A 27969-nucleotide genomic window follows, 5' to 3' on the forward strand; every position below is an offset into this window, starting at 1 on the left:
TTGTATTCCTGTTTTTTATTTACTGAATGAGATGTTGGAAGAAAATTATTTTAACTATAAGTTACTATATTCTAATACCTTTAAATGTTTCACATAGTGACTGCAATGGAGCCTGTAAAAATAACTTTAAATTCCAATGTCAAGTGGAGCATGAAGATTTGGTTTCATTTTCAAAACTGCTCTGTTGAGAAATATGCCCTAAAAGGCAATTCTCAATTTACTCCACCATAGCTCCAACAGCTGCAGGACAAAATATAAAATGTATTTAACCCAATCTGAAATTTAGAATTTTGATCTCTGAGGAAAGTATTTTTGAAGAGTCTCACACATGCTAGAAAAAGGATTTAGAACTTTGATAAGACTTCACAAAGAGAGAAGCACTATAAAATTTTAACAAAGGACTACCTTCTTTTTTTTTCTCTCAAGAATGCTTCAGATCTACGCTATATAATTTAATACTTTATATACTGTATTATATATGGATTAGTAATATTTTACTTTATTCCTAAATTTTACATCCTCTAGACATATCATACTATCATATTATGAAAGATACTTTATACAAATTCAAATATTTGTTCACAAATAAGCAAATTTTTTCACACACACACATATACATAGCCATATATATTTATTTTCTGACAATTCACCCATAAAAACCAGGCTTTCAAACATAATATATCTTTCTGAAGTTGCAGACAGTTCTTTGAGCAATTACCAGTTAATAAGGACCCAGAGCCACAGTGATTTTTCAAAGCCTATTGCAGGGGACCATCACAGACATCTAGGGAAGTATGGAAATGGTCTTCTAGTGCCTTCTTTCTGCACTGGTGAGCCTTGACTTTAGCACAGCATAGCTGGCTTCCCACTTGACATTGGCCAACACCACTACTGCAAACACCTTATCTTCACTCACAATGACATGTAATTCATCATTGCCATCATCTTTTAAAGAAAATCACAATGCGGTACCCCAGTATCTGTTTTACTGCAGCCATGATAATTTGGATATTTGCACTAGGGAAAATATACCTAAGCAATTCTTATATTAACAAAAAAATGTCCCATGTGCTACCTCAGTACTTTTCTCCTTTGACTTCATTAAAAGATCTCTAATGAAATTTGTAAACACTATATTGCTGCCTAAACCGTAAGTTATTTGATATCTACACCTGAGTGAGAAATGAAACAGTTCCTACAAAAAGAGTGCAATACACACTGAGATCATTTCAACTGAAATGTAGAAAAGCATAAATATAACGAAAGTCATGCATACCATATAGATTTATCCATACTTTATGTCTGATTTCTGTTTAGTATTGTAATGTCCCTTTTCCTAACTGTGCCATTGTCACGTCTAATTCATTTTAAATTTATAACAGTTTTAAATCAACACATATACTAATATCTTTATTAATCAACCAAGGAATACTTATTAAATGTTATTGGGAGAGCTACCAAAAATCTAGAAGACATGTTACAAACTCTCAGGGAATTTATATTCTAACTGAAAAATATGACCAAACAGATAACAGTAAAAGTCTACATATTTTTAAATGTATTCATAGCAGCTTCTTTGCCAAAAAATATTTGAGGCATTAAAAGAAACATTAAAAGAGGGATTTATTTTTATGTTATAGAAGAAAGTATGGTGACACAGGAAAATAAAGGTAGAAAATCAGGATAATGTCTATTGCAAAAATGAATAATGTATAGCAGAATAATATGTATTATACAGTTAGTAGACATAAGTCACAAAGATGGCACTGAAGAAAACATGATCAGTTACCAGACACTGCTCATGTCTGTGATATAAAAGAGTGAGGGATCTTTTCTTATTGCTGGAGCTAAGAGAAATTTCCCCTCAGGATTCTCATTAGGAGACACAATATGGTTTAGTGGGCTACAACTTCAACACTCTTTAAACAATATGACAGTGAGTTTGATTTTGCTGTATTCTTCAGAGTGATGTCAATGAAAGACAGTCAATAATTGAGAGCTACACTGGGCAATTTAGATAGGGAATATTAACAGAGAACCTGTGTATCAGGCAGGGCAACTCATGCCAGCTATTCTAACACCCAACCACAAAGTCTAGGCTGTTTAACACAGAAAGAGTCAAAGCCAAATGTAGATTGTGCATTCTCCTTGGCAGCTCTCCTCCAACAGGGGATCCCTCTTGCTTAGCTCCACCATCCAGAATGCATGGCTTCCAATATTACTGCAGAGGATAATCGATGCAAAGAGCACAGAGGAAGGTATGCCAATTCTCAACTCCCTTAGCTCAGAATGAACACAGGCCAACCCCCTTACATACACACTGTTGGCCAGACATGATGACATGACCACACCTTGCTACGAGGGAAGCTGGGAAATGCAACTTCCTGTGAGCCCTGAGAGAGGAAAATTTGTGAGCTTTGGCTGATTATAACATTGTCTTTGCCACAGCTGCGAATGTGAGGCTGGGAGTTTGGATTTGCCCCAAAATGTACTAGACCTGTGATTCTCAAAGGTGGATGTGCATACCTCAAATGACATGCAGACAAAATACTACAGCTTCTATGTATCGTGTCATTTTCATCCAACAGAAAGAAAAAATACACGTATAAGTAAAACATATATGCGGTAATACCATATATAAATTATATATATACACACTGTAAGATAGCCTCATATCACAATACGTGAAGTATCTTGACAAAAGAGTAAGAGTTCTGTGACCTGAAGGAATGTGCCAGATGTCAACAGTTGATCATTGTCAGGTGTCTGCACATCCAGGATAGATTACATTTTCTAACATTAATAAAAATAAGCCTGATGATAATGGATAACCGGCTTTAAAAGACTCCTGCAAAAGCCAAAAATAGAAGATAACGCTAAAATACCAGTGAGTAAGGTAAAAATAGCAGGGCTCATGCTTCTCCTTTCCTATTATGAGATGAAAATAACTATCTAATCAAAGTCAGTAAAGACAAAACAGATATCAAGAAGGATATTTGAAAATGGATTTACATCCATTATCATTAATAATGAACCTAATCCTAAATGTATATTGTCTTGAGATAATTAGCTATCAATGGTATGAAGCCAAAATAAGAATTCAAAATGAACTATCCAGAACATGAAGATAAACCTCTACAAATTTTTTTCAGCAATATTCAATCCAGTAAACAAAATTTTACTAAATTTAAAGATAAATGTTCATGAGGTCCTGCTGAGATTTGTTAATCACAAAGACAGAAGCCCCATGAGGCGCCTGGGTGGCTCAGTCAGTTAAGCGTCTGCCTTCAGCTCAGTCATGATCTCAGGGTCCTGGGATGGAGCCCCGCATTGGGCTCCTTGCTCAACGGGAAGCCTGCTTCTCCCTCTACCTCTGCTGCTCCCCCTGCTTGGGTTGTCTCTCTCTCTCTTTCAAATATATACATAAAATCTTTTTTAAAAATGTTTTTAATTAAAAATGAAACAAAGACAGAAGCCCCAAACCCATTGAGAAAATCCTTGTTTTTCCTGTTATAATAAAAATGACTACCATGATATTCATTCACTTAATAAGTAGTTATTGCATGCCTGCTATGTGGTAGGCATTGCTCTAGGCACCAGGAATAACAGAATGGTTACACAAAACAGGAAAAATTCACTGCCCTCCTGGAGCTAACATTATAGAGTATGGGTTCTCAACTGGGGGAGATTTTGCTCCCTGGAAGACAATTCACAATGTCTGGAGACATTTTTGCTTTCACAGCTAGGAGGGGGCTGCTACTGGCATCTAGCGGGTGGGGGCCAGGGAAGCTGGTAAACATGCTGCAACAGGCACCAACAAAGAATGATCTGGCCCCACGTGTCAGCAGTGCTGAGACTGAGAAACCACCAAGGCTTAATTTCTTAAGATGTTTAACAAATCATAGAATCTTTGCTATACTCTTAAAATGAGCTAGAAAGTGATCATGAAACTTTTGGATCACACAACAGTTGGCTAGTCAACTGACAGCAACGTAATTTAAGCAACTATCACATGGCAAGATGAGTTATACATCTTTCTTTTACAAAACAATGTGTTCAGATTTGTTGCCCACTTCTGCAAGTGGCTGTTAGTAATACAGTTAATAAAAAAAAAATATTAATCTATATTTTAAAGCAAAAGTGATGTCTTTAACACTGACCGACCAAGAAAGTGATTGCTGTTTGAAAGAAACCTGTCCTTGGAAAGTACATTTTGGAAACCAATATTTGGAAATGACTGCATCACTATATGATATGTTGCCCCAAAATGATCCAAGTGTGACCTAGGAAAACTCTTTTATCTACACACTTCCAAAGCCTGAAAACAAAATTTTCTAACCCATGTGAAAATCTTATTTTTTAATTGAGGTATAGTTGACACACAAGGTTACATCAGTTTCAGGTGTACAACATAGTGATTCAACAAGTCTATATGTTATGCTGTGTTCATCACAAGCGTGGCTACCATCAGTCACCATACAACACTATTACAATACCATTGACTATATTCTCTATGCTGTACCTTTCATCCCCAGGACTTCTTCATTTCATAACTGGAAGCCTATAACACCCACTCTCCTTCAGCCATTTTGCCCATCCCTTTACCCTTTCAAAATTTTTGAAGTGAACATTTTTGGCAAGTTTCAAACCCAATTAGTTTGAAAGAACAAGTGAATGACATCAAGGAAGTCAGAGATTTCAGGAGTCAAACTAACAAAATCTTCCCCTAACTGGTAACTGGAACTGATACAAATATCAGGGCAGTATTTTGGACTTGCAGTCAGAAGTGCCAGTCATGTACCTGCCTGTTGTCCTCACCACACCCCATGCCAGCACATGGATCACAGCTCATCCATGTGGGACAGTTGTGTGTGAGCAGCAGAGGGCAGCCAACGGCCAACAGCCCTGCCACAGCCCTGGAAGAAGCTGCTGAAGCAGTGCCTGTCCCTGGCAGAAGTTCCCATCCTCACCAATTCTCCACAAATCAGCAGCAGGTATAGTGGCCTCCAAACCTTCCAGGCCCAGGCTCAGTGTTCACAATCTGGTTTCCTGGTGTTTCAATTCACTTGTCCTCTTGGTTCTAGACATGGCTTCCACTCAGGCCCTCCTACTGGAGTGAAGCAGCCCTCCCAGCCCACTCAGCCAGCCCAGCCCTGCAAAACATCTCAAGCTCCTGAAAAGGCCAAGGGAACCTCCAAAGTGTATCTGCAAATTGGCCACTAGGGCCGAGTGTCCAAGTTCTGGGCTTAGGTGGAATAGGCCAGATGGGCCATGTGGCTGCTCCTTGAAGACACACCTCCAGGGGTCACCCCTTCACCCCAGGCAGTCCGGAAGCAGCCCTATCACTCCACCTGGACTGTCTACAAACCCAAATCCCCCTACTGAAGCCCACCCCCAAATGTCACTCTGCACTTGACCTCACAGATTCGGCTGTACTGGCTCCACTTGGGCACAAGCCCCTGTTGTGCAGCTTTGTCATGGACAACAACTTCTGGGCTTGTAGGCTTTTCTCTTCATCTTTAGTCCCACCTTCAATCTCCAACCACCAAAGGTTACCCCTAAAGGCCTCACAACTGGGAGAGGTCACTGAGGTCGTGGCCAGGAAGTAGGCCAGACTGAATCCCTCGTCCCTCAAGGCCACCTGCATCACCTCCCTGCAAGCCAAGCAAGCAGCAGATCACCAACATCCCAGCCATCATTCTGCGCATGTTCAAGGTACAGATCTATCTACCCTATGAGTTATTGGAGGGTCTCCTATCACACCTTTCCCTCACCCTTCTTGCCAGAGTGCCAACATTTCTCGACACCTCTGATTATCATTTTCTCTGGGAGAGCCCCTAAATAGCGACCATCTCAGGGAGAGCCCCTAAATAGCGACCATCTCAAAGTATTTTTTTCTGAGGTGAAGCACAAAACAAACTCAGGGCAACCGATTCAGTTGGAGAATGAAGCTTCTGAAAGGAACTCAGATTCTGCTACCAGATGACCAGCCTCCAGCCCTGCCGGCCTCCACTGCACCAATCACCTTGGGCTAGTGGTGCTGCTACCACATGTTCACATGGTTTGGTGGCCTAAAGACAGAACCAACAGAACTACTCTTGGGGGAAAGAAAAGTATAAGGAAATTGAATTTTTTTTATTTTTAAGAAATAGTAAAAATGTGAAGCTTTGTGCTAACTTAATGCCTTCATCTTTTGCCCAGTTGAAGACAGGCTAACATATTCTGGATGTCCTGATGCACGTGAATCCGTATCATGGACTTAAAAAGTTGTACTGAAACCTTGGGATCAAGGAACATTTCATTAGATTTTTTAGTTCCTACCCTGTTCTTCCCCTTGCTCATCTGAATATGCCATGTTTCCTAACTCCTCCACTCGTCATCTTTGACTTGCTGGAAATACATGGTTTACAGTTGAAAGGGGGCAAAGGAGGGAAAAATATTTTTCTTTGTTGGTGAGATATGCAGAACTTTGGAGATACTATAACTGACTTGAAAATAGTCAAGTTTCCCAAGCAGACACAATCTGTTACATAAATGTGTTTTCAGAGAACATCTTATTTGCAACTTTGGAAAGTTGTGCCATCACCCATCCAGTAAGTGCACTTCATTACAGCACAGGCCACTCTCCCCACGACACGGAAGTGTTACACACCCTTGCATCATACTCTTCGTCTTCCCATTGCCTTCATGTCCCCCTAACTTCCCAGCATTTTATGCAATCTTTGTGACTTTTTTCCTCAGTGATGTTTTGGGTGTCCATTGGATTACAAACACTATTTAGAAATACAAAACCAAGAAATAGGTATGTGGATTTTAAGTCATCTTTTTTTAAAATACATACTAAAATATTTAAAATAAAATTGTATGAACTTGAGAATTACTTCAACCTAATCTTGTTAGGGAAATGGGGGAGCTATAGATGAAACAAGATGGGTCATGAGCTGGTAACTGTTCAAGTCAGGTTAGATGTACATGGAAGGTCATCATTTTATTCTCTCCAATTTTGTATGTCTTTTAAGTTTTTCAGAATAAAAAGCTTAAAAAGACAAAAATATCATGATTTCATTATTTCAGTTAATAACACACCCAGTCCCTTCCTTTGAATTAATATATTTTTATTAGATATCTTTTTGAGTTTTTATAGTCATTAAAAACTAATGTCTAAATTAACCAAACATAATGCCAGACCTTTGTATTTCTATCTCACAAAACTTAAACCAAAATTATCCAATTTAATAAAGCCAATTTAATCACAATGATCTCACTAGATATTATAAACATTTTTAGAGAAAGCAAAACATTTAATTTTAACAAAATTAAAATTTTATTTTATAAATACTATTTAATTTTTATCATCATTAAAATTTTTACTATGGGTCTTTTATCATTTAGTTGTAAATGTGTAGGTTTAAGAAATAAATAAACGTACATAAATGGGGGCAACATGCTTTAAAAAGCTTTAAGCATGGGGGCCACACTCCAATGTGTGGAGACCCCTGCCCATGACAAAACACCACAGGGGGAGCTGTTACTTCTTTGTCTTTGCATCTCTAAGTTATGGCAGTAAGCTTGGCACATATTTCACACTCAATACAGTTTGCTGAATTTAAAAAAAAAAAAAAAAAGGCCACTTTGAGTGGCATAGAATGAGAATTTTAGAAGTAGAAAAATAAACTGAAACCAAACTCCTCCTTTTCCAACAAGGAGACAGGTTTAGGAAGGTTAAATCACACAGCTAATGGAAGTATGGTGAAAGAAATGTTTTAGGAAGATTGATCTGACATAGATCTATGGGATGCTTCAGAGGAGAAAAAGACTAGAAGCAACAGTACGTGTTAAGAGACGATTGCAATCATCAAAGCATGCAGTAATGAGAGTGTAAACTGGGATGATGGGAAGGGAATGAGAAGCAGAGGAGGATCTGAAAGACATTGAAAATGCAACCCTTGGCACTGCTTTTTCACTGTCAGTAAGATTTAATCTTGACCTATTTCTACACAAGCTGGTATCAATCATGATACCCAGATATTTTTACCCATGGCCCCAAACTGCACAAAAAAGGCATAATTAGCAATTCTTTGACTCATCTAGGGCCTCTGAGAGTGATTCATACCCTTCGCTACACAATTATCTACCATAAATATAGTTTAACCTCTGTCTATTCCAAGCAATGGTTCTTTATAATGTCCATCTGTATGCCGCTTGCTCTATTGCTATAGGATTGAGTCCAGCCTCTTTATCTTTTGAGAACCTCCATATTTTTTTCTCCTCCATCTAAGATAATCAATCTTCACATTATTCTTTAATGCAACAGTAAGGAATCTTTCAGAATCAGGATAGCAAGTTTTATTTATCTTCCCTAAACATGCTAAGATCAAAGATTCATTTGAGTTAACTTCATCTTTTGAAATAGACATATAATAAATGTTTTCAAAAAGAAAAGCTAGTTGATCTCTTTTGTTCAAGACCAACAACCCTGAAAAAATCAAACTTTTGCTTGTAGGTAGGAAAGAAAATAATTTAGAAACACCCAGGGGATAATGGGTAAGAAAGGCCAGGATAAAATCTGGACAGGCAGAAGGCAATCACTGGGTAGAGAGTGTCTGACATGCAAAGGAGATCAGGGTGGGGTACGTGGGGATACCGGAAAAGAGGCATAAATACCCCAAAAGACAAACATGTGTAGAGGGTCAAGAGAGCTGACAGTTGTTCCACATGTTGGTGGAAATACTGCATGATCCCCTTGTGGCCCTGAAGCCACTCAAGCCCAGACCTAAACAGTTCTGCTCCAAACCATGCAAACACACACCGTACCTAGTTTTCTCTTATGCTCTCAACCATACTGTTCCTTCACCATTTGAGGATCCTACCTATAAAAACCTTTCTCACTTTCCAAGTTCCAGATCAAGTCTTCTCTCTTCCCTAGTTGCCCTTCTGACTGCTCTAGTCAACCACACTTCTCCTCCTCTGTGTAACAGTTAAATGCCATCTTGCATTGTTTTGAACTTAGGTCTGGCCTCCAGGAAATGTGAAATCCCTTGAGAACATTTTTTCTGTCATATAACTTATGTCCCTCCTACAGAAAAGGAGCAGAGTAAGGGAATTAAGGATGATATTTGGGAACTACCAGTGTTTCTATTCTGTTTTTCTCCAATTATCATTTAAAACAGCATAGATCTTACAGTTTTAGAAGCAGTTCCTTATTTGGGAATTGGTTTATAAACTACATAGTTGAATATACATCCCAGCCAAGGATGTATATTTTTCTCTACAGCTGATGATGAAGAAATGAACAAAGCTGGAGCCTAAAAAGACCATTATAGTCAATGCACTTAGACAAATGTCAGCAGCTGCCAGGGAAGATTTCATACTTAGAATGGTTAGTCGGCTAGAGATTGGTTCTATTATAAGAATTTGTTTCCTCTGCAAAAGAAAAGTTTGAATACATTAAATCTTAATGAGAGTTCTACAGGCCTGGGCACATAATGAAAAAAAAAACCAAAAACCAAAACCAAAACCAAAACCCTAATTACAAAGCACAGTTTTCCAAGTACATTCAAAGATTTTCAGCAGAATAATTTAAAATGAGGTTTTTATCTTAAAAATTAACTATATATATTTCTGTACGTTTGATACTCAAAGAATGGAAATAGGCACACGAGTTTCATTTGTGCCATCTATTTTTTTTTTTTTTTACTTATTCATACATTCACTCATTGAATGTCTAATATGTGCTAGGCATTGTGCCAGGCCAAAATAAGACAGCCTTTCCCAAAAGGATGTCAAACTGTGGGATAAATACAATGTTTTTAAATATGCCAAATGCTCTAATGGGAATATGCACCATGACTAATAGATGTGGGGTTTCATTAAATGGGTAGAGGAGCTGGGTGAATTAGACAGTATGTATATACCTAACACTACCATTTTAACTATGGTTTCTGGAAATCAAGACTATACTACAAGATAAGCAGAAGATAAGGTCTCGGTCAACCTCATTTGTGATCTGAGGGCGGGAGTAAGCCAAAACTGGAAGAAGGTAAAAATGACATCTGTGGTGAGTCTACAATGTGCCAGGCATTTGGCTAGTCACTTTCTACAGAATATCTCACTTAATCCCCCAACCCCAAACCATGACAGAGTTGTTTACAGTTGAGAAAACTGAGACTCAGAGAGATAAACTAATTTACCCCAAATCACAGCGATCATCCTACTACAGACAGGATTCCAACCCTGTGGTCTGGCTCACAAATGTGTACAATGAGTCTCATCTACTTACTTCTTGCCTGGAAAAGCACATCGAAAGTGCTTTCAGCAACTGGGGGAAAAGTGAGGAAGATCTGACTGCAGATTTAGACAAGTTGGCTAAGAAAAAGGAAGCAAGAACTAAGGGCAGATCGTGACGAAATGATCCAGGAATTAAGTGGTCAAATTAGATTTAGTGTGGCACTTGTTTTTGGTTTTGGTTTTGTTTGTTTTACAAACTTCAACATGGCAGTGATCATGTGATCAAGATCCTGGCACCTAATTTTTAGCTGTAAGTTACTGCATGTCCAAGTAAAGCTTCATTTCAGAGGCTGAACACAGTTTATTAAAGTAAATGCACTCTGAAAAGTAAAGACCAAAGAATGGAGGATCAGAGGCTGCAAAACAAAGGTCTCTGCTAAAGGCATGTGCCTCAGCTAAATCATTTCTTATGACCAATGGAACAACCAGGACTGAGGTACTATTCTAAGCCTGCAGAAGGGAAAACACTGACAACAGTGACTTGGGGTAGGTGTTCTGCTGCATCTGGCTTGGTCCCAGATGGGATAATAGATAACACTTTACTAGAACAGAGTTTAAATTCAATATTCAGCAAATAGTGATTGCCTGAAATAGGGTGACTTTGTTCCGGAGTTCATTAGAAAATACTTCATCAAAGTTAGAAGGCTGGGATAGGATATGATTTAGCAAAATTGAAAGAGCAGTCAAGAATATAAGAATAGGAAGAATGAACAAGACAGATGGGGAAGACACTATTTTTTTTTTTTAAGTTTGCCAGTTTTGCAAGATGAAAAAGTTCTGGAGATGGACGGTAGTGATGGTTGCCCAAAAACATGAGTATCTCTAACACCGCTGAACTGTATACTTAAAAATGGTTAAGATGGCGGTATTGTGTGTATTTTACCACAATTAAAAAATAAATTTAAATTTTGCTTAGTTATTTAAAGTAAGATAAGTAGAACACGCACATATTTCTAAAAACATTTTTAAAAGTTTTTGTTTACTAGAAGCGGGGCGAGCTAATTGATGTTATTTTAAATGGCCTGTGGGAAAAGTATTTGCAGCTTCTGAGGACTTCAGAATACCATGATATAAATAATTTTAAGAAATTCTTAACATGCGTAGGCTTGTGGAATTTAGAGCAGATGTAGTTTTCAGGAATATGCAGATTTTTCAGTTCCACGCCCCAACTTCTTCAGGGATGGGATTCCACTCTTAAGATCATGTCCATCAGAAAAGCAAGCTACACAATTTATCACAACTATTGTCCGAAGCCTAGCCCCCCCATTCGTGCTTGCCCCTCGAGCCCGCAGCGCCCACTTATACTGGCTTCCCCCTAGGGAATGACACACTTTCCTTACGAAAAAGGTAGGACCTTCCTACACAATACGGTAACTATCTCATCTTCGACTGGGGAGGCCACTTTGGGTTCTGTTCCGACCGCTTCCCAGTCACCCGGCCTCCCTGAAGAAATTCTCCTCCCGAGGCTCCGAGATTTGCGGGTGCAGCCACCACGGAACGCAGGGCCGAGGGGCCGGGCGGAGGGCGTCCGGATCTCGCGAGATACACGGCTGCGCGGGAGTTCTCGAGTCCTGCGTTCTGGGGTGGACTGCGCCGGACTGTGTGATGGGGCGCTTCCGCAAAGATGGCGGCCGCGGCGGCAAGAGGCGCTTGGCTGGCGGGCTGGGGCGGAAGACTGCGGCGTGGGATCGCTGCCGGCCGGCGAGCTTGGCCCGGCCCTGGCCCCTCGACCGTGGCAGTGGCCGGTGTGGCCCTGGCAGGCACAGGAGTGGCATGGTACCATGGCCGCATGAATGTCGTGGCACCCGAGGGCAGCCTCACCGTCTTAGCACAGGTACGGAACCTGTCCTTTTTGCCAGGCTAAGCAAGCTCCTCCGTCCTCAGACTCCCGGTGGTGGAGCGGGCGGTCCCAGCTCCTCTTCCCGAGTCCAGGTAGGGGCACCGCTGCGGAAGACCTTGGACAGGTGGTAAGTGCTTCTTCCTCGACTCGGACCCCACCGCGCTCCCCAAGGGCATTCGAGGCCAGTGCAGGAGATTGAGCCTTCGCCGGGAAAATCCCGCGAAAGCCGAACACACGAAGCCCACGACAGCAGATTTGCGGCGATGGATGTGGGCGTGTCTTAATTCAAGACTCTTAATTTGCGGATTTCTCGCTACACGGTTTGGGGGGGTGGTTCTCAGATATATAATTCGTGTGTGTCCAGTTTCCCCACCCGGACGTACCTTTGTTAACCTTTATAACTAAAGCCTTTACGACTGGTTCTTTGTATGGTATGATGAAGTTGTCCTAATAGATGACTTTTTTTATCATAAAAATGTCAATCATAAAAATTAGCCGGGTGATAATTTCCAGATTTTTATGATCAACTGTAAGGAACATGATTATAAACCTTAATGCTTCAGTGGACTATAAGCACTATACGAAACACGTTTCTTTTAAAACTTCCGTGTACTAAAGGTAAAAGTTCCCCAATTAGATATAAAATTGTCAAGTAAAGTATTTGAAAATTTGAAAGAGTACTACTTTTTAGATATTTTATGCACTTTTCATTTTAACAAGTTTTAGTGTGTGCATTGTTTTGAAAATTAAAAGCATTATTCTGTTTGTTAGGTTTACATTATACCTTTCTAATGAAAAACCCAAGGAACAATCAGATACAATGAAAGAGAGGAAAACAGGCCTTGAGAATTAAAGTTAAGCATTGACAAATTATATATTTACTTGTATTAAATTAAGGTGCCACATAGATAATACAGGTAATAACTCTTTCCCATCCTCTTACCATTTCTGATCATAGGAGAAGGATCTGTCTTGTGGTATTTTATAGGATTTTTGTTCTTCTGGTGCCAAGGATTCAAGTTATTCATCATTGGTTTCTCTCTTCTCTCAGCCTCTTAATTCATCCTGTTTAGGACCCTTTGGCTAATCATCCCAAGTATATCACATAATGTACCCTTCTTTAGAAACCATTAGTGCCTCACTCGGCCTAGGATAAAATCCACATTTAAAAATTTTGTCACTCAGAGCCTTTTGTAGTAACACTCCAACCTGTCACTACTCATATATACCTTCCAGTCAAAGTGATTCACCCAGAACATGACTTCAGTTTTATCCCCTCAGCAATTTGTAGATTCTGATTTCAGTTAATCTGTCTCGTTTTTTCTGGCCCACTTCTAGCCTACTTGTGTTTTAAATTCCTGACGTGACATTAAAAACTTTACACCAGTATATTTGAATTCTTTCCAGCTCTCTCCCCTCCCCCAACCTGTGGTACTTTTGGCCTAGAAACCATTTTATTATCCATTGTTTTTTTGGTGGTGGGGGGGGTGTTTTTTTGTTTGTTTGTTTTTTGAGAGAGAGCAAGCATATCTGAGCTGGGTGGAGGGGAGAGAGAGAATCCTAAGCAGGCTCCACACCCAGCGAGGAGCCCTGGGCTCAGTCTCACAACCCTGAGATCCGGACGTGAGGCAAATCACTAGTGGATAGCTTAACTGACTGAGCTACCCAGGCGCCCCCCATTTTATTACCATTTTTTTAACAAAGTCTTTTGACACAGCATTTGCTGTTGGACCAATTCAGAATAGTGGTTCTCATCCTTCTACCACCATAGTAGACTTGAAGATGACCACACATTCCTCTCAGCAGCAGTGGCTCAGTACAGCAAGCATTGAGGGGCATATAGTTTGAAAACTCTCCCTCCACCTCGGTGATTCTGGTAATACTTCCCTAAAAGGAGGCCTGTTAATCCCTCTACCACAACCACCACTTTGAAGTCATGTGTGCATAGTTGAGAATCACTGACGGATACATACCATCTCTTGATACAGGTTTATATATTAGTATAGTTATTTTACTTAGTATTGCAAGGTGGTAGAATCTTCCTGTTACAGGTTTTTAATAATAGTAATAATGACCTTCATTTTCAGTCATCACACCAGGTAAGTTTTCCAGTAAAAATGGGGAATTTATGATCATTGAATCCTACACTTTCATAGTTCCCGTTGTGACCAACAGCTTGCATTTGTGAGGATCAATCAGAAACTAAGAATAGAAATCAAGGTCATAAAACAGCAAATAAATTGGAGTTTCCCTTCTTTCTTTCCCTCCCTCCACAGTTATTGAAGTGCCTACTCTCTGCCAGACAGTATGCAAGGAGTGGAGATTCGAAATACAGTTCAAATGCTTATGGTTTAATGGGGGAGGGCAATTTTATTTTTTTTTGGGGGGGGGAGGGCAATTTTAATACAGGTTGGTAAATGCTGTGATAGGGGTAAGTTCTGGGTGCTATGGGAACACAGTGGAAGAGCACCTAACAGTCTTGGTTTCCTGAAGTAATGATACGTAAATAGACACCTATAGGATGATTGGGAGTTTGCTGGGCAAAGGAATGGGAAGAATATTACAAACAAAGATTGCAGAGTTCTGAAGATAAGAGTTTGACTCAGTAGAGTGTGAGCTGCAGAAGATGAGGTTCAAAACTGGGGATGAGTGGTGGCAAAGAATCATCAAGAAGTGCCCCTTGAGGGGCATGTGGGTGGCTCAGTCGTTAAGCGTCTGCCTTCGGCTCAGATCATGGTCCCAGGATCCTGGGATCGAGCCCTGCATCGGGCTCCCTGCTCGGCAGGAAGCCTGCTTCTCCCTCTCCCACTCCCCCTATTTGTGTTCCCTCTCTCGCTGTGTGTCTCTCTGTCAAATAAATAAATAAATCTTAAAAAAAAAAAAGTGTCCCTTAAGCCATATGACAGAAATTTTTATCTTGAGGATAACAGGGGAACATTGTAGGGGCTCTTAACCCTCCTATACCCCAAATGATCCAGACATAGAATTCAGGGGGTCTGTGAACTTAAATAGAAAAAGATTACTTTCTTTTTTATTAACCTGTAATTTGCCATTTTCTTCAGTTACGAATTTTCTTCAGTTATGCCACTATATAATGTTACTTAATGCATAAAGAATTACAGATATTTCTGTATCACAAATTTAGCTTTGACCTTTGGAAAGAGTATCGAGACAACAGTCTTGGTTTCCTGAAGTAATCCAGAAAACTGGATGAGGGAGCTATTGTAATAATTCCAGAGAAAGATGATGTTGGCTAAATTAGTGGATGAATTTGAAAGACATTTAGAAGATAAGTGTGCAAAGAATCTGAGTAGCAGATGTTATATAAAATATAATGATAGTGTTTTGCAACAAAACATTTTATCCTACAGATCCTTAGAGAATTTGCTTTGGAGCACATGAGCGTATTAGTTACTTTTTTGTAAACTGCTTCTTCTGAAACACTTAAGAATATTTGAAAACCATTCTTAGATTTTACTATTACCCCCTTTACAATATTACTTTAATTGATTCTGGCATAGTAAAATCAGATAAGAAATGATGGAAGGGGAAAGACAAAAATATTATTCCAATCCATTCTTCTATAAAAGAGTAGCTGCATTGTTCATAAATAGTGATTTAGGGGCACCTGGGTGGCTCAGTCAGTGAAGCGTCTTCCTTTGGCTTGGATGGAGCCCCGTGTTGGGCTCCCTGCTCAGCTGGGAGTCTACTTCTCCCTCTCCTTCTGCCCCTCCCCTGTTAGTATGCTTGCTTGCTCACTCTCACTCTCTCTCTCAAATAAATAAAATCTTTTAAAAAAATTACGTTTAAAAACATAAGGCTATTTCAGTGGTGAAAGCAGTTAGGAGCTAGAGAGTTTTAGAGTTGGAATGGCAAAATTATTTTCTTCCTGGAGGTATTTCAGTAGCAAAAGTTTTATAGCTATTACCGTATTTTGTTTTCATAAGCTAGAAATAATATATTGATAAACTGCAACTGATGAAAACAAACAAATTTCCATATCACTAAGTAAATCTTCAGTGCCATGTCAGATAAGACTAACTATAAAGCTTTTTTGAACCATGGGTATTATTAATCATTGTAATAATAAGACCTGAAACTGGGGGGGGGGGGGGGGGCGGAGGGGAGAGTAAAGAAAAAGCTATAAAGCCAAAATAAAATGCATTATACTTCACAGTTGACAAAACAGTAATAGTATTTTATTTGTTTTATTTGTTTGTTAATTTTATCAATGTTTCATTTATTCTCTAAATGTTTGTATTTTTTACCTTATCTTAATTTTCAGATTATTTATGTGATATTGAATACTATATGTCTCCCAGACTTCATAATAGGATTTTTTTGGTTTGCTTTTAATGAAAAATTTAAGAATTATATTTAAAAAGTGAAATTATTGGGGCTCCTGGTGTTTCAGTTGGTTGAGCATCCGACTTTTGATTTTGGCTCAGGTCATGATCTCAGGGTGCTGAGATTGAGCCCCTCATTGGTTTCCACACTCAGTGGGGAGTCTGCTGGAGATTCTCTCCCTGCCCCTCTACCACCACCCCCCACCCCGTGCATGCTCATGAGCATGTGCTTTCTCTCTCTCTCTCAAATGAATAAATAAATCTTTTTTAAAAAGTAAAATTAATTTTTTATAACCTAGTCTGTAAAACTGTATAAATGTTTATTCTAAATAAATTTAAATATCTTATGTAGTTTCCTAGGTATTAGATTTCCTTTGATATGTTTATTTGTGTATATTTATAAATCTTTGAAACTTTTCCCCAATAACATTTCATCAGTTTTTTCTTTCATAGGACTTATTACTCTTTGAAGTTATTTTATCTATTTGTTTATTTTGTCTTCTCCCACTAGAATGGTCTCTTGGTCTTTTTCATCTCTGTGTATTTACAGTCATGTGATGGCACATAATAAATGTTTATTCAAAGAGTAAATGAATGAACTGCACTATATAACAAAATGACCTTGTCTAACTTTTGTTTGATTGGCATTTATAGAAATAGTAGACAAGCAGTATCCAAAAATGGTTAGAATCAGCTAAGTTACTAAATGTTCTATATATACTCAGTTACACACTTCAAGTCGTAAAGATATGTTCCCATATCATCCCATATTCCCAGTAGAAAATATAAGTAAATAGGAAACCTTGCTCTTCTCTGCTATATCCCAAGGGCCTGGAAAAGAGTCTTGTGCATAGTAGGTGTGGTAAATATTTATTGAATGGGTGAATAAATTGATGGAATTTATAATGTAATAATAATAGGTATCTCTTTCTCTCAAAAATGTAAAGATGGGTCCATTTCACCTATTAATGTGTATGAGATTTCATTTTCAATTCACATTATTAGCATTTATGTTTGTCTTCATATAACAAGCTTTTGTCCTCTCCTATCATATTAAAATATCAAAATTAATTTTAGAATTTAAATAAAGTTAATTGCATTTTCTTTCTTTTTTTTTTTAAGATTTTATTTATTTATTTATTTGACAGAGAGAAACACAGCAAGAGTGGGAACGCAAGCAGGGGGAGTGGGAGAGGGAGAAGCAGGCTTCCCGCCAAGCAGGGAACCCCATGCAGGACTGGATCCCAGGATCCTGGGATCATGACCTGAGCCAAAGGCAGACGCTTAACGACTGAGCCACCCAGGTGCCCTGAGTTAATTGCATTTTCATTCCAGTTACTGAGATGCTTCAACTTGTAAACCTCAAGCCAATTAAATTGTTTTTAATTTTGGAAATAATCCTGACATATGGTGAAAATTAACCATAAAAATAAAAACTATATTTTGATATGGTGATATTATATTCTGATATTATTCTGATATTATATTTTGATATTATAGTTAAATATATAGTATACACTGTATATATAATATTACACTGACTGAAGATGTAAATATAACAAGATCTGTACCTTAACAATTGGTTAAAATTCTTCTTAGGGAGAGAGTGGTTTTGGTTTACTTACTAAGTTTTTCTGGTAGAGAGTAAGCCCCCTAGGAGCCTGAATGTGGCTGGCTCAAGGCTTCAGGGGTGAGGAAAGGCTGCTTTGCATAATGGAGGCAGAAGAATTTGGAGCACGTAAGGAAATCTGGGTATAGAAATGAAAAGGAGAAGGAAGGACAGATTGAAAAGACTGGACTCTCTGTAATTTTTTGATCCTCCATTGCCTACCCAGTCTTTAGTAAAGTCTAGTATATTCGCAGATACTCAGTTACACAAAGTTCTTATGGTTTAAGCAGAGGTAGCACTGGATGAAAGTGTTACCCAAAAGAGAAGGCAAGGAAAATATAAGTTCCTCCCATTCCTGCATTTTTAGCAGCACTCCCAGAAGGATGTTTTTTTATCTTTCACAGCTTTATTGAGATATAATTGACATAAAAATTCGTATTTAAAGTGTACAACTTGAGGGGTGCCTGGGTGGCTCAGTCGGTTAAGGGTCTGATTCTTGATTTCGGCTCAAGTCATGATCTCAGGGTCCAGGGATTGAGCCCCCCGCCCCCAGATTCCACACTCAGCAGGGAGTCTGGAAAAAGATTCTCTTTCTCCCTCTCCCTTTGCCTCTCCCCCTGCCATGCCTGTGCGTTCTCTCTCTAAAATAAATCTTTTAAATTTTTTTTTAAATTAAAAAAATTTTTTAAGGATAGAGCTTGATTTTTTTTTAGACATTGGGAGATAAACACCATATCAAGTTAATTATATCCATCACCTCACCTAGTTATCATTGAGTGCATGTTTGTGTATGGTGAGAACACTTAAAGATTTACCCTCTTAACAAATTTCTGGTACATAACAACAGCATTGTTAACTGTAGTCACCATGCTGTATGTTTAATCTCTAGGACTTACCTTGCATAACTGAAACTTTTACCCTTTGACCAACATCTTCCCATTTCCCCCAACTTCGAGCATCCACCATTCTGCTCTGTTCTTCTGTTAGTTCAACTATTTTAGATTTCACAGATAAGTGAGATTATGTAGCATTTGGCTTATTTCACTTAGCGTAATGTCCTCCATATTCATCCCTATTGTTGCAAATGGCAAGATTTCCTTTTTCAAGGCTGAATAATATTTGTGTGTGTCTGTGTGTGTGCACATGCACACCACATCTTTTCCATTCAGCCATTGATGGACAGTTGGCTATTGTAAATAATGTTGCAGTGAATGTGGGAGTGCAAATATCTCTTTGCAATACTGATTTCATTTCCTTCAAATGTATACCCAGAAGTAGTATTGCTGGATCATGGTAATTCTATTTTTAATTTTCTGAGGAAGCTCTGTACTGTTTTTCATAGTGGCTGTACCAGTTTACATTCCCAGCGAACAGTATAGAAGGGTTTTCTTTTCTTCACATCCTCTCCAGTATTTGTTATGTTTTGTCTTTTTGATAATTGCTGTCCTGACAGGTATGAAGTGACATCTCATTGTGGTTTTGATTTGCATTTTCCTGATGATTAGTGATGTTGAGCACCTTTTCATATACCTATTGGTCTTTTGTATGTCTTCTTTTCAAAAATGTCTATTCAGGTCCTTTGCCCATTTTTTAATCTGGGTATTTTATTTCTATGGCTATTTAGTTGTTTGAGTTCCTTATGTATTTTGGATATTAACGCCTTATCAGATGTATGGCTTGCAAATATTTTCTACCATTCTGTAGGTTGTTTTTCACTCTGTGCTTTCCTTTGCTCTACATAAGCTTTTTATAAAAATTTGATGCAATTCCACGTGATAATTTTTGCTTTTGTTGCTTGTGCTTTTGGTCACATATTCAGAAAATCATCATGCAGATCTCTGTCAAGAAGGTTTTCCCCAGTGTTTTCCTCCAGTAGTTCTACTGTTTTGGATCTAACATTTAAGTCTTTAATCCACTTTAGTTAATTTTCCTATGTGGTGTGAGATAAGGATCCAATTTCATTTTTCTACATATGGATATCCAATTTTCTTCATACCATTTGTTGAAGAGACTATCCTTTCCCCATTGTTTAGTCATATTTCTGGGCTCTATTCTGTTCCATATGTCTGTTTTTATGTGAGTACCACACTTTTTTGATTACTGTGCTGTGTGTATTTGGAAATCAGGAAGTGTGATGCCCCAGGTTTGTTTTTCTTGCTCAAGATTGGGCTAACTTTTCATGATCTTTATAGTTCCATATGAATTTTAGGATTTTTTTTTCCATTTCCGTAAGGAATGCCATTGGGATTTTGAAGGGGAATGCCTGCCTTGAATCTTTAAATCACTTGGGCAGTATGGACATTTTAACAATATTAATTCCTGGAATGGTTTTGAACAGTTATGGATTATGAAATGAAAGGTAGGATTTATCCCTGTCGGAGTCCAGTCAGGAGACAGAAGCGTAAAACAATAATTTGAGTGGGGAAGTTTAATATAAAGAATTATCTAGTAAAGGTGGTTGACTTCTAAAGGAGTAAAGGACTTTAAGGGGTCCAGAAGTAGCAGGTGCCAAAAAGTAGCCAGTATCTGTAAGTGAAAGGAGAATAGATAGTGAAGGTACTAAGGACTTGGGAAAGCTCCTCCAACCCCGAAGGTGAGATTTAGCCTTTTTGAAGAGGGCATGGTTACCACAGAAATAAAACTCTGCTGTTGGTAGCTCTGGCCAGATGGTACAGGCCAGAACTAGCCAGAAGAAGCTTGTCATTGCTGGTAGGTGTGTCGGAGCTGGACTGGTCTATAGAATCATCCCACTGAATGGGAGAATGTGGCCTCAGGGCATGGCCAGAACTGCTGCAGAAGTGGCACCTGGAGCTGCTCATAAGAGGTGACCTGGTGTGTTGGAAGCTGCCTGCAGAGCTGTTTGGAAGCTGGCTGGTCTGTGAGGGCCACCTGGCTCCAGCGCTGAATAAAAAAGGCAGAAGTGCCTTCCTGCCTGTTTACTTGCAGCGTCACTCCAGTGCCCTCTATTGACAGAGGCTAAAATTATTCTAGTTGACAAGGAGAGAAGTCTGCAGGGGGTTCAGATCCAGTATAACAAAGCAGGACAAAAGAGGGTAGATTAGGAGCTGAGACAGTTGATGACTTATACTGAGTTCAGGAGTGTTTGGCCCGGGTTTCAGCAGGAAAAGCTCCAGCTGACCACTTGTTACAAAGGATACTGACTGGATTTCTTATTGGCATTATATGCAGTGCTAAGGATATGTGGGCACTTGATAGAGTCCCCTTGTCCTTTGTGTTTCTTCAGTTATTTGTTATTGAGGAATAAAAGAGCTCAACAAAATGAACTTTTCTTTCAAATTGTCTCTCTAGTGCTAAACTTAGGGCTTGGCACTTAGATGGTATTCATTACATGTTTTTTGGATGTACATTTCCATGGTTGCAAGATACACCCTCCTCCATCAGAGATTTCTCATGGAATTAATTATTATTGCTTTTTATAAAATTCCTGATATTATGGTACAGTAATTGAGGTTCTGAATATTTTCATTGTTGGGAAAAAATTAAAAAGAAGGTTATAAACATTGTTGAAGTTGTCATTTTTGTATTATTGAGACAGATAACGTTAATGATGACAGGAAAATTAGTGAGGTCAATGTAATCGTTAATCTTATGTGTTAACTTGGCGAGTCTGTGGTACCCAGTTGTTTGGTTAAACAGTCTAGATATTACTGTGAAGGTTTTCTTTAGATGTGACTGGGGGCTTGAACTCACGACCCTGAGATAGAGACCTGAGGTGAGATCAAGCTTCACGACTGAGCCACCCTGGTGCCAAGAGATGTGATTAACATTTAAATCAGTAGACTTCAGTAAAGCAGATTACTCTCCATAGTGTGGATGGGTGTAATCAGTGGACAGCCTTAAGAGCAAAGCCGAGGTTTCCTGAGGAAGAAAGAAATTTGGTCTCTGGAGGCAATACATAGAAACTTTGCCTGAATTTAGGTCTCTTACCAGAAATTCCAGCCTGCCCCGCAGGTTTTGGATTTGCTGTCCCCCTCAATCCCATGAGCCAATTCCTTAAAATAAATCTCTTATCCCTCTTTCTTTCTACCTTTATACGTATAGGATATAGGAATATCTTATTGGTCCCATTTCTCTGGAGAACCCTGACTAATAACAGATTTTGGTACTGGGAATTAGTATGCTGCTGTAATAAATACTAAAACTGTGGAAGTGGCCTTGGAATTGGTTAATGTATGAGGCAGGAAGAGTTGAGGCACATGACAGAAATGGTCTATATTGCCTTGAAGAGACTGTTGCTACAAATATGAATGTTACAGGTGCTTCTGGTGAGGTCTGAGATGGAAATGAGCAACATGGTAATGGAAACTGAAGGAAAGGCAGTTCTTGTGATAAAGTGGCAGGGCACTTGGCTAAATTGTGTTCTACTATTTTGGGGGAGGTATAACTTGTGAGTGATAAAATTGGATATTTAGTTGAGCAGATTTCTAAGCAAAATGTTCAAGTCATGGTTCAGTTTCTCATAGCTGTACATAGTAAAATTTGAGAGGAAGGAGAGAAATTAAAGAAGGAATTATTACACAAAAGAACCAGAACTTGAAGATTTGGAAAATTACTAGCCTGGCTGTATTGTAAAACAATGAGAAGGATACTGTGCAGAGAAAATTAAGGGTGTGGCTAGACAACCATTTGCTAAAGAGATTAGGAGTGTGACTCCTGAATCCAGTCAACCATCTAAGCAAAAAGCTGCTAGGGTTAGACTGAAGGGGGCAGAGAAGAGATGAAATGAACGAAGGACTTCCTGGGTTCTACAGGCAAGAAATGGGCTGGTAGAGCTGTCTAGTCACGAACATGTTATCTTTCCAGAGAGGAGAAGAATAACTTAAGGAGGGGTGCCTGGGTGGCTCTGTTGGTTAAGTGTCCAACTCTTGATTTCAGCTCAGGTCTTGATCTCAGGGTCCAGAGATGGAGCCAGAATGCTCAGCAAGGAGCCTGCTTGAGAATTTCTCTCCCTCCCTCTCTACCCTCTACCCCGACCCTTTCATGGGCACTCTCTCTCTTTCTCAAATAAATCAATTAAATCCTTTAGAAAAAGAGAGAGAGAGAGACAGAGAGACTAACATTAGGAGCACAAAGCACCTAGCCACAGAGGATTATTCTCAAACATAAAATCTGATTTGCCCTAAATTTCAGACATGCTTGGGACCCATGACCCCCTTTTTTTCTTCCAGTTTCTGTCTTTTGAAATGGGAAGTCTGTCCTGTACATGTTCTATCACTGTGTTTTGAAAACAGGTAACTTACCTAGTTTCATAGGTTTACAGAAGGAGTAGACTTTCACCCCAGGATAAGTCATATTCTGAATCTTACCCGGAAGTGATTACGAGAATTTATATGCTGAGATTTGGGACTTAGTTGATGGTATTTAGATGAGATGTTGGACTTAAAGTTGCTGGTGGGATGATTAGGACTTTGGAGAGGATGTTGGGATGGGATGAGTACATTTTGCATGTGAAAGCAGATGAATTTGAGGGGGGGCCAGAAGGTAGACTCTTGAGTTGAGTTGTGTTCCCCCAAAATTTGTATGTTGAGGTCCTGCCCTCCACTCTCTCAGACTGTGGCCTTATTTGGAAATAGGATCATTGCAGATTTAATCAGTTAAAAAAATTTTTTTTAAGATTTTATTTATTTATTTGACAGAGAGATAGCAAGAGAGGGAACACAAGCAGGGGGAGTGGGAGAGGGAGAAACAGCCTTCCTGCTGAGCAGAGAGCCCGATGTGGAGCTCAATTCCAGGACCCTGGGATCATGACCTGAGCCCAAGGCAGACGCTTAACGATTGAGCTACCCAGGTGCCCCTTAATTAGTTAAAATTAAGGAGGGATCATATTGGAGTAGGTTGGACCCCTGATACAGGATGACTGGTGTCCTTATTAAAAAGGGAAATTTAGATGCACACAAAGGGAGAATGCCAATGTGAAGACTGGAGTTATGCTGCCACAAGCTGGAGAACTGCCAGAAACTAGGAAAGGGGCCTGGAGCAGATTGTTCTCTCATGCCTTGAGAGGGAACATGCCCTTATGGGCACCTCAGTCTCAGACTTCGGGCCTCCATACCTGTGAGACAATAAATGTGTTATTTAAACCACTCAGTTTGTGGTACTTTGTTACAGGAGCCCTAGGAAATGAATGCAGTTAATATTTGGTATGGGTCTAAGAGCAGTGGTTTCCAGCTGTGTTCTATCAGAGAGACTTCTCAAACTCCAGAAGAAAATCAAATGGGCAGCCTTTGAGAGATCCCTTATATCTGTTTTATATGTAGAAATTAGGACTCTGCTACTACAACTTGAAAACAATCTAATATTTTTAAACTAGTCATCTTTTTAGAGTTCAGCACACATCAGGTATTATAATGCCTTTGAATTTTCCAGTAAACCTTATATTTTCAGTGAGAAAATTTAGTAAATTACCAATATGAAAACTGGTCTTATGGTGACCAAAAATTGTTACACTTCAGAAAATACACATTTTAAAACCATACTATAAGGAATTTATAATTTCAAGGTTTATGAAAAATGTGGCTTGATGTGTGGGAGAATCACCTTGATCTCTAAAGGGGGGAAGTTATGTAAATTGAGGTAATGTGTTATTTTCTGGGTAAATAAAATTGCTTTCTTATGTAATTGTGATTATGATTTAGTTGTCAGGTCTGATTTGAATGATTTCTCATCTAATCTTTATTGACATTTCATAAATGTATTTTCCTTTCTCTTGATGTCTTAATGTGCTTGCTTTTATTTGAGTAAAAAGAAATTAGAGGAAAAAACACCTTTATATATTCATATAAATATCTTGCATATGTGATAAAATGCCTCACACATGAACACATCTTAGAAGTAATGTGTGTTTGTTGATGTGATTTTTGTCTTTAAATCCCATTTAATGACCTTCTTGACCTATAATTCTAAACTGATATTTTGCCTTTTAATCCTGCCTCACCTTAGAATTATGATTGAGCATTTTTAATGGGTTTAAGATAGACTGCAGCAATATTAATCATTTAGCAACTTGCATTACAAAACAGCATTAGCTCGTAGAAACTTTTAATGTTCTCAGAACAGCCTGGTTTTTCATGCCTTTAATTTTTACATTTTGACATCCATGATAATTGTCAGTTTCAGTTTTATCAGTTCCTGCTGATCAGTAGGAATTCCCTCCTTCTGACCATCCTAATTCTATCCATGGAGATGATCTCCTTGAAGCCTACTTTAGTATTTCCTTTCTTAAACTTTTCATAATATTTTTGTTTGTGCCATCAATTAGCATTTGCATTTTCTAATGAGCAAATCTAATATCTGGTCTCTCTAACAACATTATTAGCCTTTAAGCTCAGAAACTATTTTTTATATTCTAACCCATATCATTTTAATTTGTTAAAATATCAAGTAACTTAAAAAATCCTTATTAAAGTGGAATTAATTAGATAGAGTATCACAGCACTCCCATCCTTATATCATATTTCGCTCCTTCTAGGGCACTTTTTTTTTTTTTTAACATATTAACATATCTAAAATCAGGATACGTCTTAAAGTCAGTGGTGTTTTATAATCCCTTCTGGCCAAGTGGCAATCATGACCTAGTTGTCATTGCCTGCTACTGTGAGAATTTGTCCACATTTTTATCACTTAAATTGAGATACATGCATTGTTTGATAAAACCTTAGTCTTGGGCGCCTGGGTGGCTCAGTTGGTTAAGCAACTGGCTTCGGCTCAGGTCATGATCTCGGAGTCCTGGGATCAAGTCCCACATCGGGCTCCCGGCTCAGCGGGGAGCCTGCTTCTCCCTCTGACCCTCTCCCCTCTCATGCTGTTTCTCTGTCTCTCTCTCTTTCTCTCAAATAAATAAATAAATAAAATCTTAAAAAAAAAAAAAAAAAAAAACCTTAGTCTTTAGAAGAATAGAAATCATGGGCATAGAAATACCTCTCAAAGAAACAGGAAAAACAGTTTCCCTGAGATCAGAAAGTGATGCTTAGGGCAGGAAAAAGAAAGGCAGAACAGGCTAAGAGTAGTCAGAAAAAGATGCTGTTTTGTCACTGTGATCAAATCATGGTAGACTTAACATAATTTGAGGATTAACAAGTAGTATTAAAGGGTCTTCCTAAATAGGTATCAAGACTGCCTTAAAAGTCTTCATTCTTCTTATATTTCATTTATTTTTATAAACTACCTAGAATTTAGAATTGAGGCTTCTTTTCCTTGAGGAAAAAAACATGGCAGAGCATCATGTTTCATTCACTGTCTCACATTTTAAAGCTCTGTTGATATGTTTACATTAATTTTCATATAATTATTTCTATAGTTAATTCTGTTGTAGAAATTTATTATAAATATCAAATTTGATATTACTTAATACATTTGATTTAGTATGCCTTCATGTTGGGAGAAAGCAAAATGCTTCCAACAGTGCAATTCGTCTGGCTTCTTTGAATCTATCAAAAAAAAATAAGATCCGGGACTTACTGAAATTCCATTCACCTTAAGCCCACATTTAGTTATTAATATCTTACTATAAGGTGGCTGAAATGGGTGAAGATGACCAAAAGGCACAATCTTCCAGTTATAAAAAGAAGTCCTGGGGATGTAACATACATCATGGTGACTGTAGTTAATAATACTGTATTGTATGTCTGAAGGTTGCTAAGGGAGTAGATCTTAAAAGGTCCCATCACAAGGGAAAACCATTGTAACTGTGTGATGATGGATGATAACTAGACTCATGGTGGTCATTTCACAATGTGTACACATACCGAATTATTATCTTGTACACCTGAAACTAATATAATGTTATATGTCAGTTGTATCTCAATTTTTTAAAAATATCTTACTATACAGCCACCATTCTAAAGTACTTATACATAACTTTTAGCTTTTATTATCATTTTACTAACAATACTTAGCAGTCCCTGGCTCGTAGTAGGTATTTAATTTTTGAATAAGTGAGTAAGTGAATGAATAAATGAATGAATGGATAGAGTGCTCAACTAAAGCTGTGTTTAAATGGCTAAAATCAGTTGAAAAATAGTGTGCCTTTCCTCCAAGCTTCAATCCATCTATATTGTTCTAAGGCTTGTTTGCAGTTTTAAAGCCCTTTGACCCTCTCACTGAGCAGAAGCTAGTTACCTTGCAGAATGTCCCTAAATTTAGATTTGGCTGATGTTTCCTCATGATTTATGCATTTTTGTTAAGAATTACAGTAAAGCTATGCTGTGTTCTTCTCAATGTATCATATTAAGGAGGCATATGATATAAATTGCTACTGATGATATTAACTTTTATCATTTGGTTGGTAAGATGGTATCTGCCAGGTTTCTCCATTGTAAAGTTAATTAATGTGTATTTTATACTCATTAATTAGTATTTTGTGGGGAGATACTTTGAGGCTTCGTGAGGCTTTCTCTTCTCCGCTGTTTATTAATTAAAGATTTTGTTTTTAAATTTATTTTGACAGAGAGAGAGAGTGCGTACAAGCAGGGGGAGCTGAAGGCAGAGGGAGAGGGAGAAGAAGGCTCCCTGATGCTGAGCAGGGAGCCTGATATGGGGTTCGATCCCAGGACCCTGGCAGACACTCAACCATCTGAGCCACCCAGGCGCCCTCCACTGTTTGTTCATTCATTCATTCATTCATTCATTCATTCATTCATATCTGTTTGGATTCAGGGGTTCCTACTTTATTCACGGGGTTTCAATCAATGACCATCATAATTCACAGACGGTCCCCAACCTATGGTGGTTGATTTACAATTTTTAGACTTTACAATGGTGCAAAAGTGATGCCCATTCAGTGGAAACGGTACTTTGAATTTTGGCCTTTTCCCAGGCTAGCGATGTTGGGCTATGACAACAAGCTGCACCTCCCAATCAGGCACATC

The 27969-nt window shown here is 38.6% G+C and overlaps 1 protein-coding gene across 2 annotated transcripts in view; it reads left to right on the forward strand.

Moving 5' to 3' along the window:
* Window positions 1-11865: 11865 nt before the first annotated feature.
* Window positions 11866-27969, forward strand: part of MICU2 (mitochondrial calcium uptake 2) — a 174572-nt gene continuing 158468 nt past the window's right edge. The window contains exon 1 of one of the 2 annotated variants that reach the window (XM_064586298.1): window positions 11866-12121. In XM_064586298.1, the coding sequence (XP_064442368.1) occupies window positions 11912-12121 (210 nt within the window). In that variant the 5' untranslated portion in view covers window positions 11866-11911. The remainder of the gene's footprint in view (window positions 12122-27969) is intronic. The other variant, XM_045869182.3, reaches the window with a different exon arrangement.

Source organism: Mirounga angustirostris, unplaced genomic scaffold (genome assembly GCF_029215605.1).
Source record: "Mirounga angustirostris isolate CCGP_5_RB_7025 unplaced genomic scaffold, mMirAng1.0.hap1 SCAF_3, whole genome shotgun sequence".
Lineage (NCBI taxonomy): Eukaryota > Metazoa > Chordata > Mammalia > Carnivora > Phocidae > Mirounga > Mirounga angustirostris.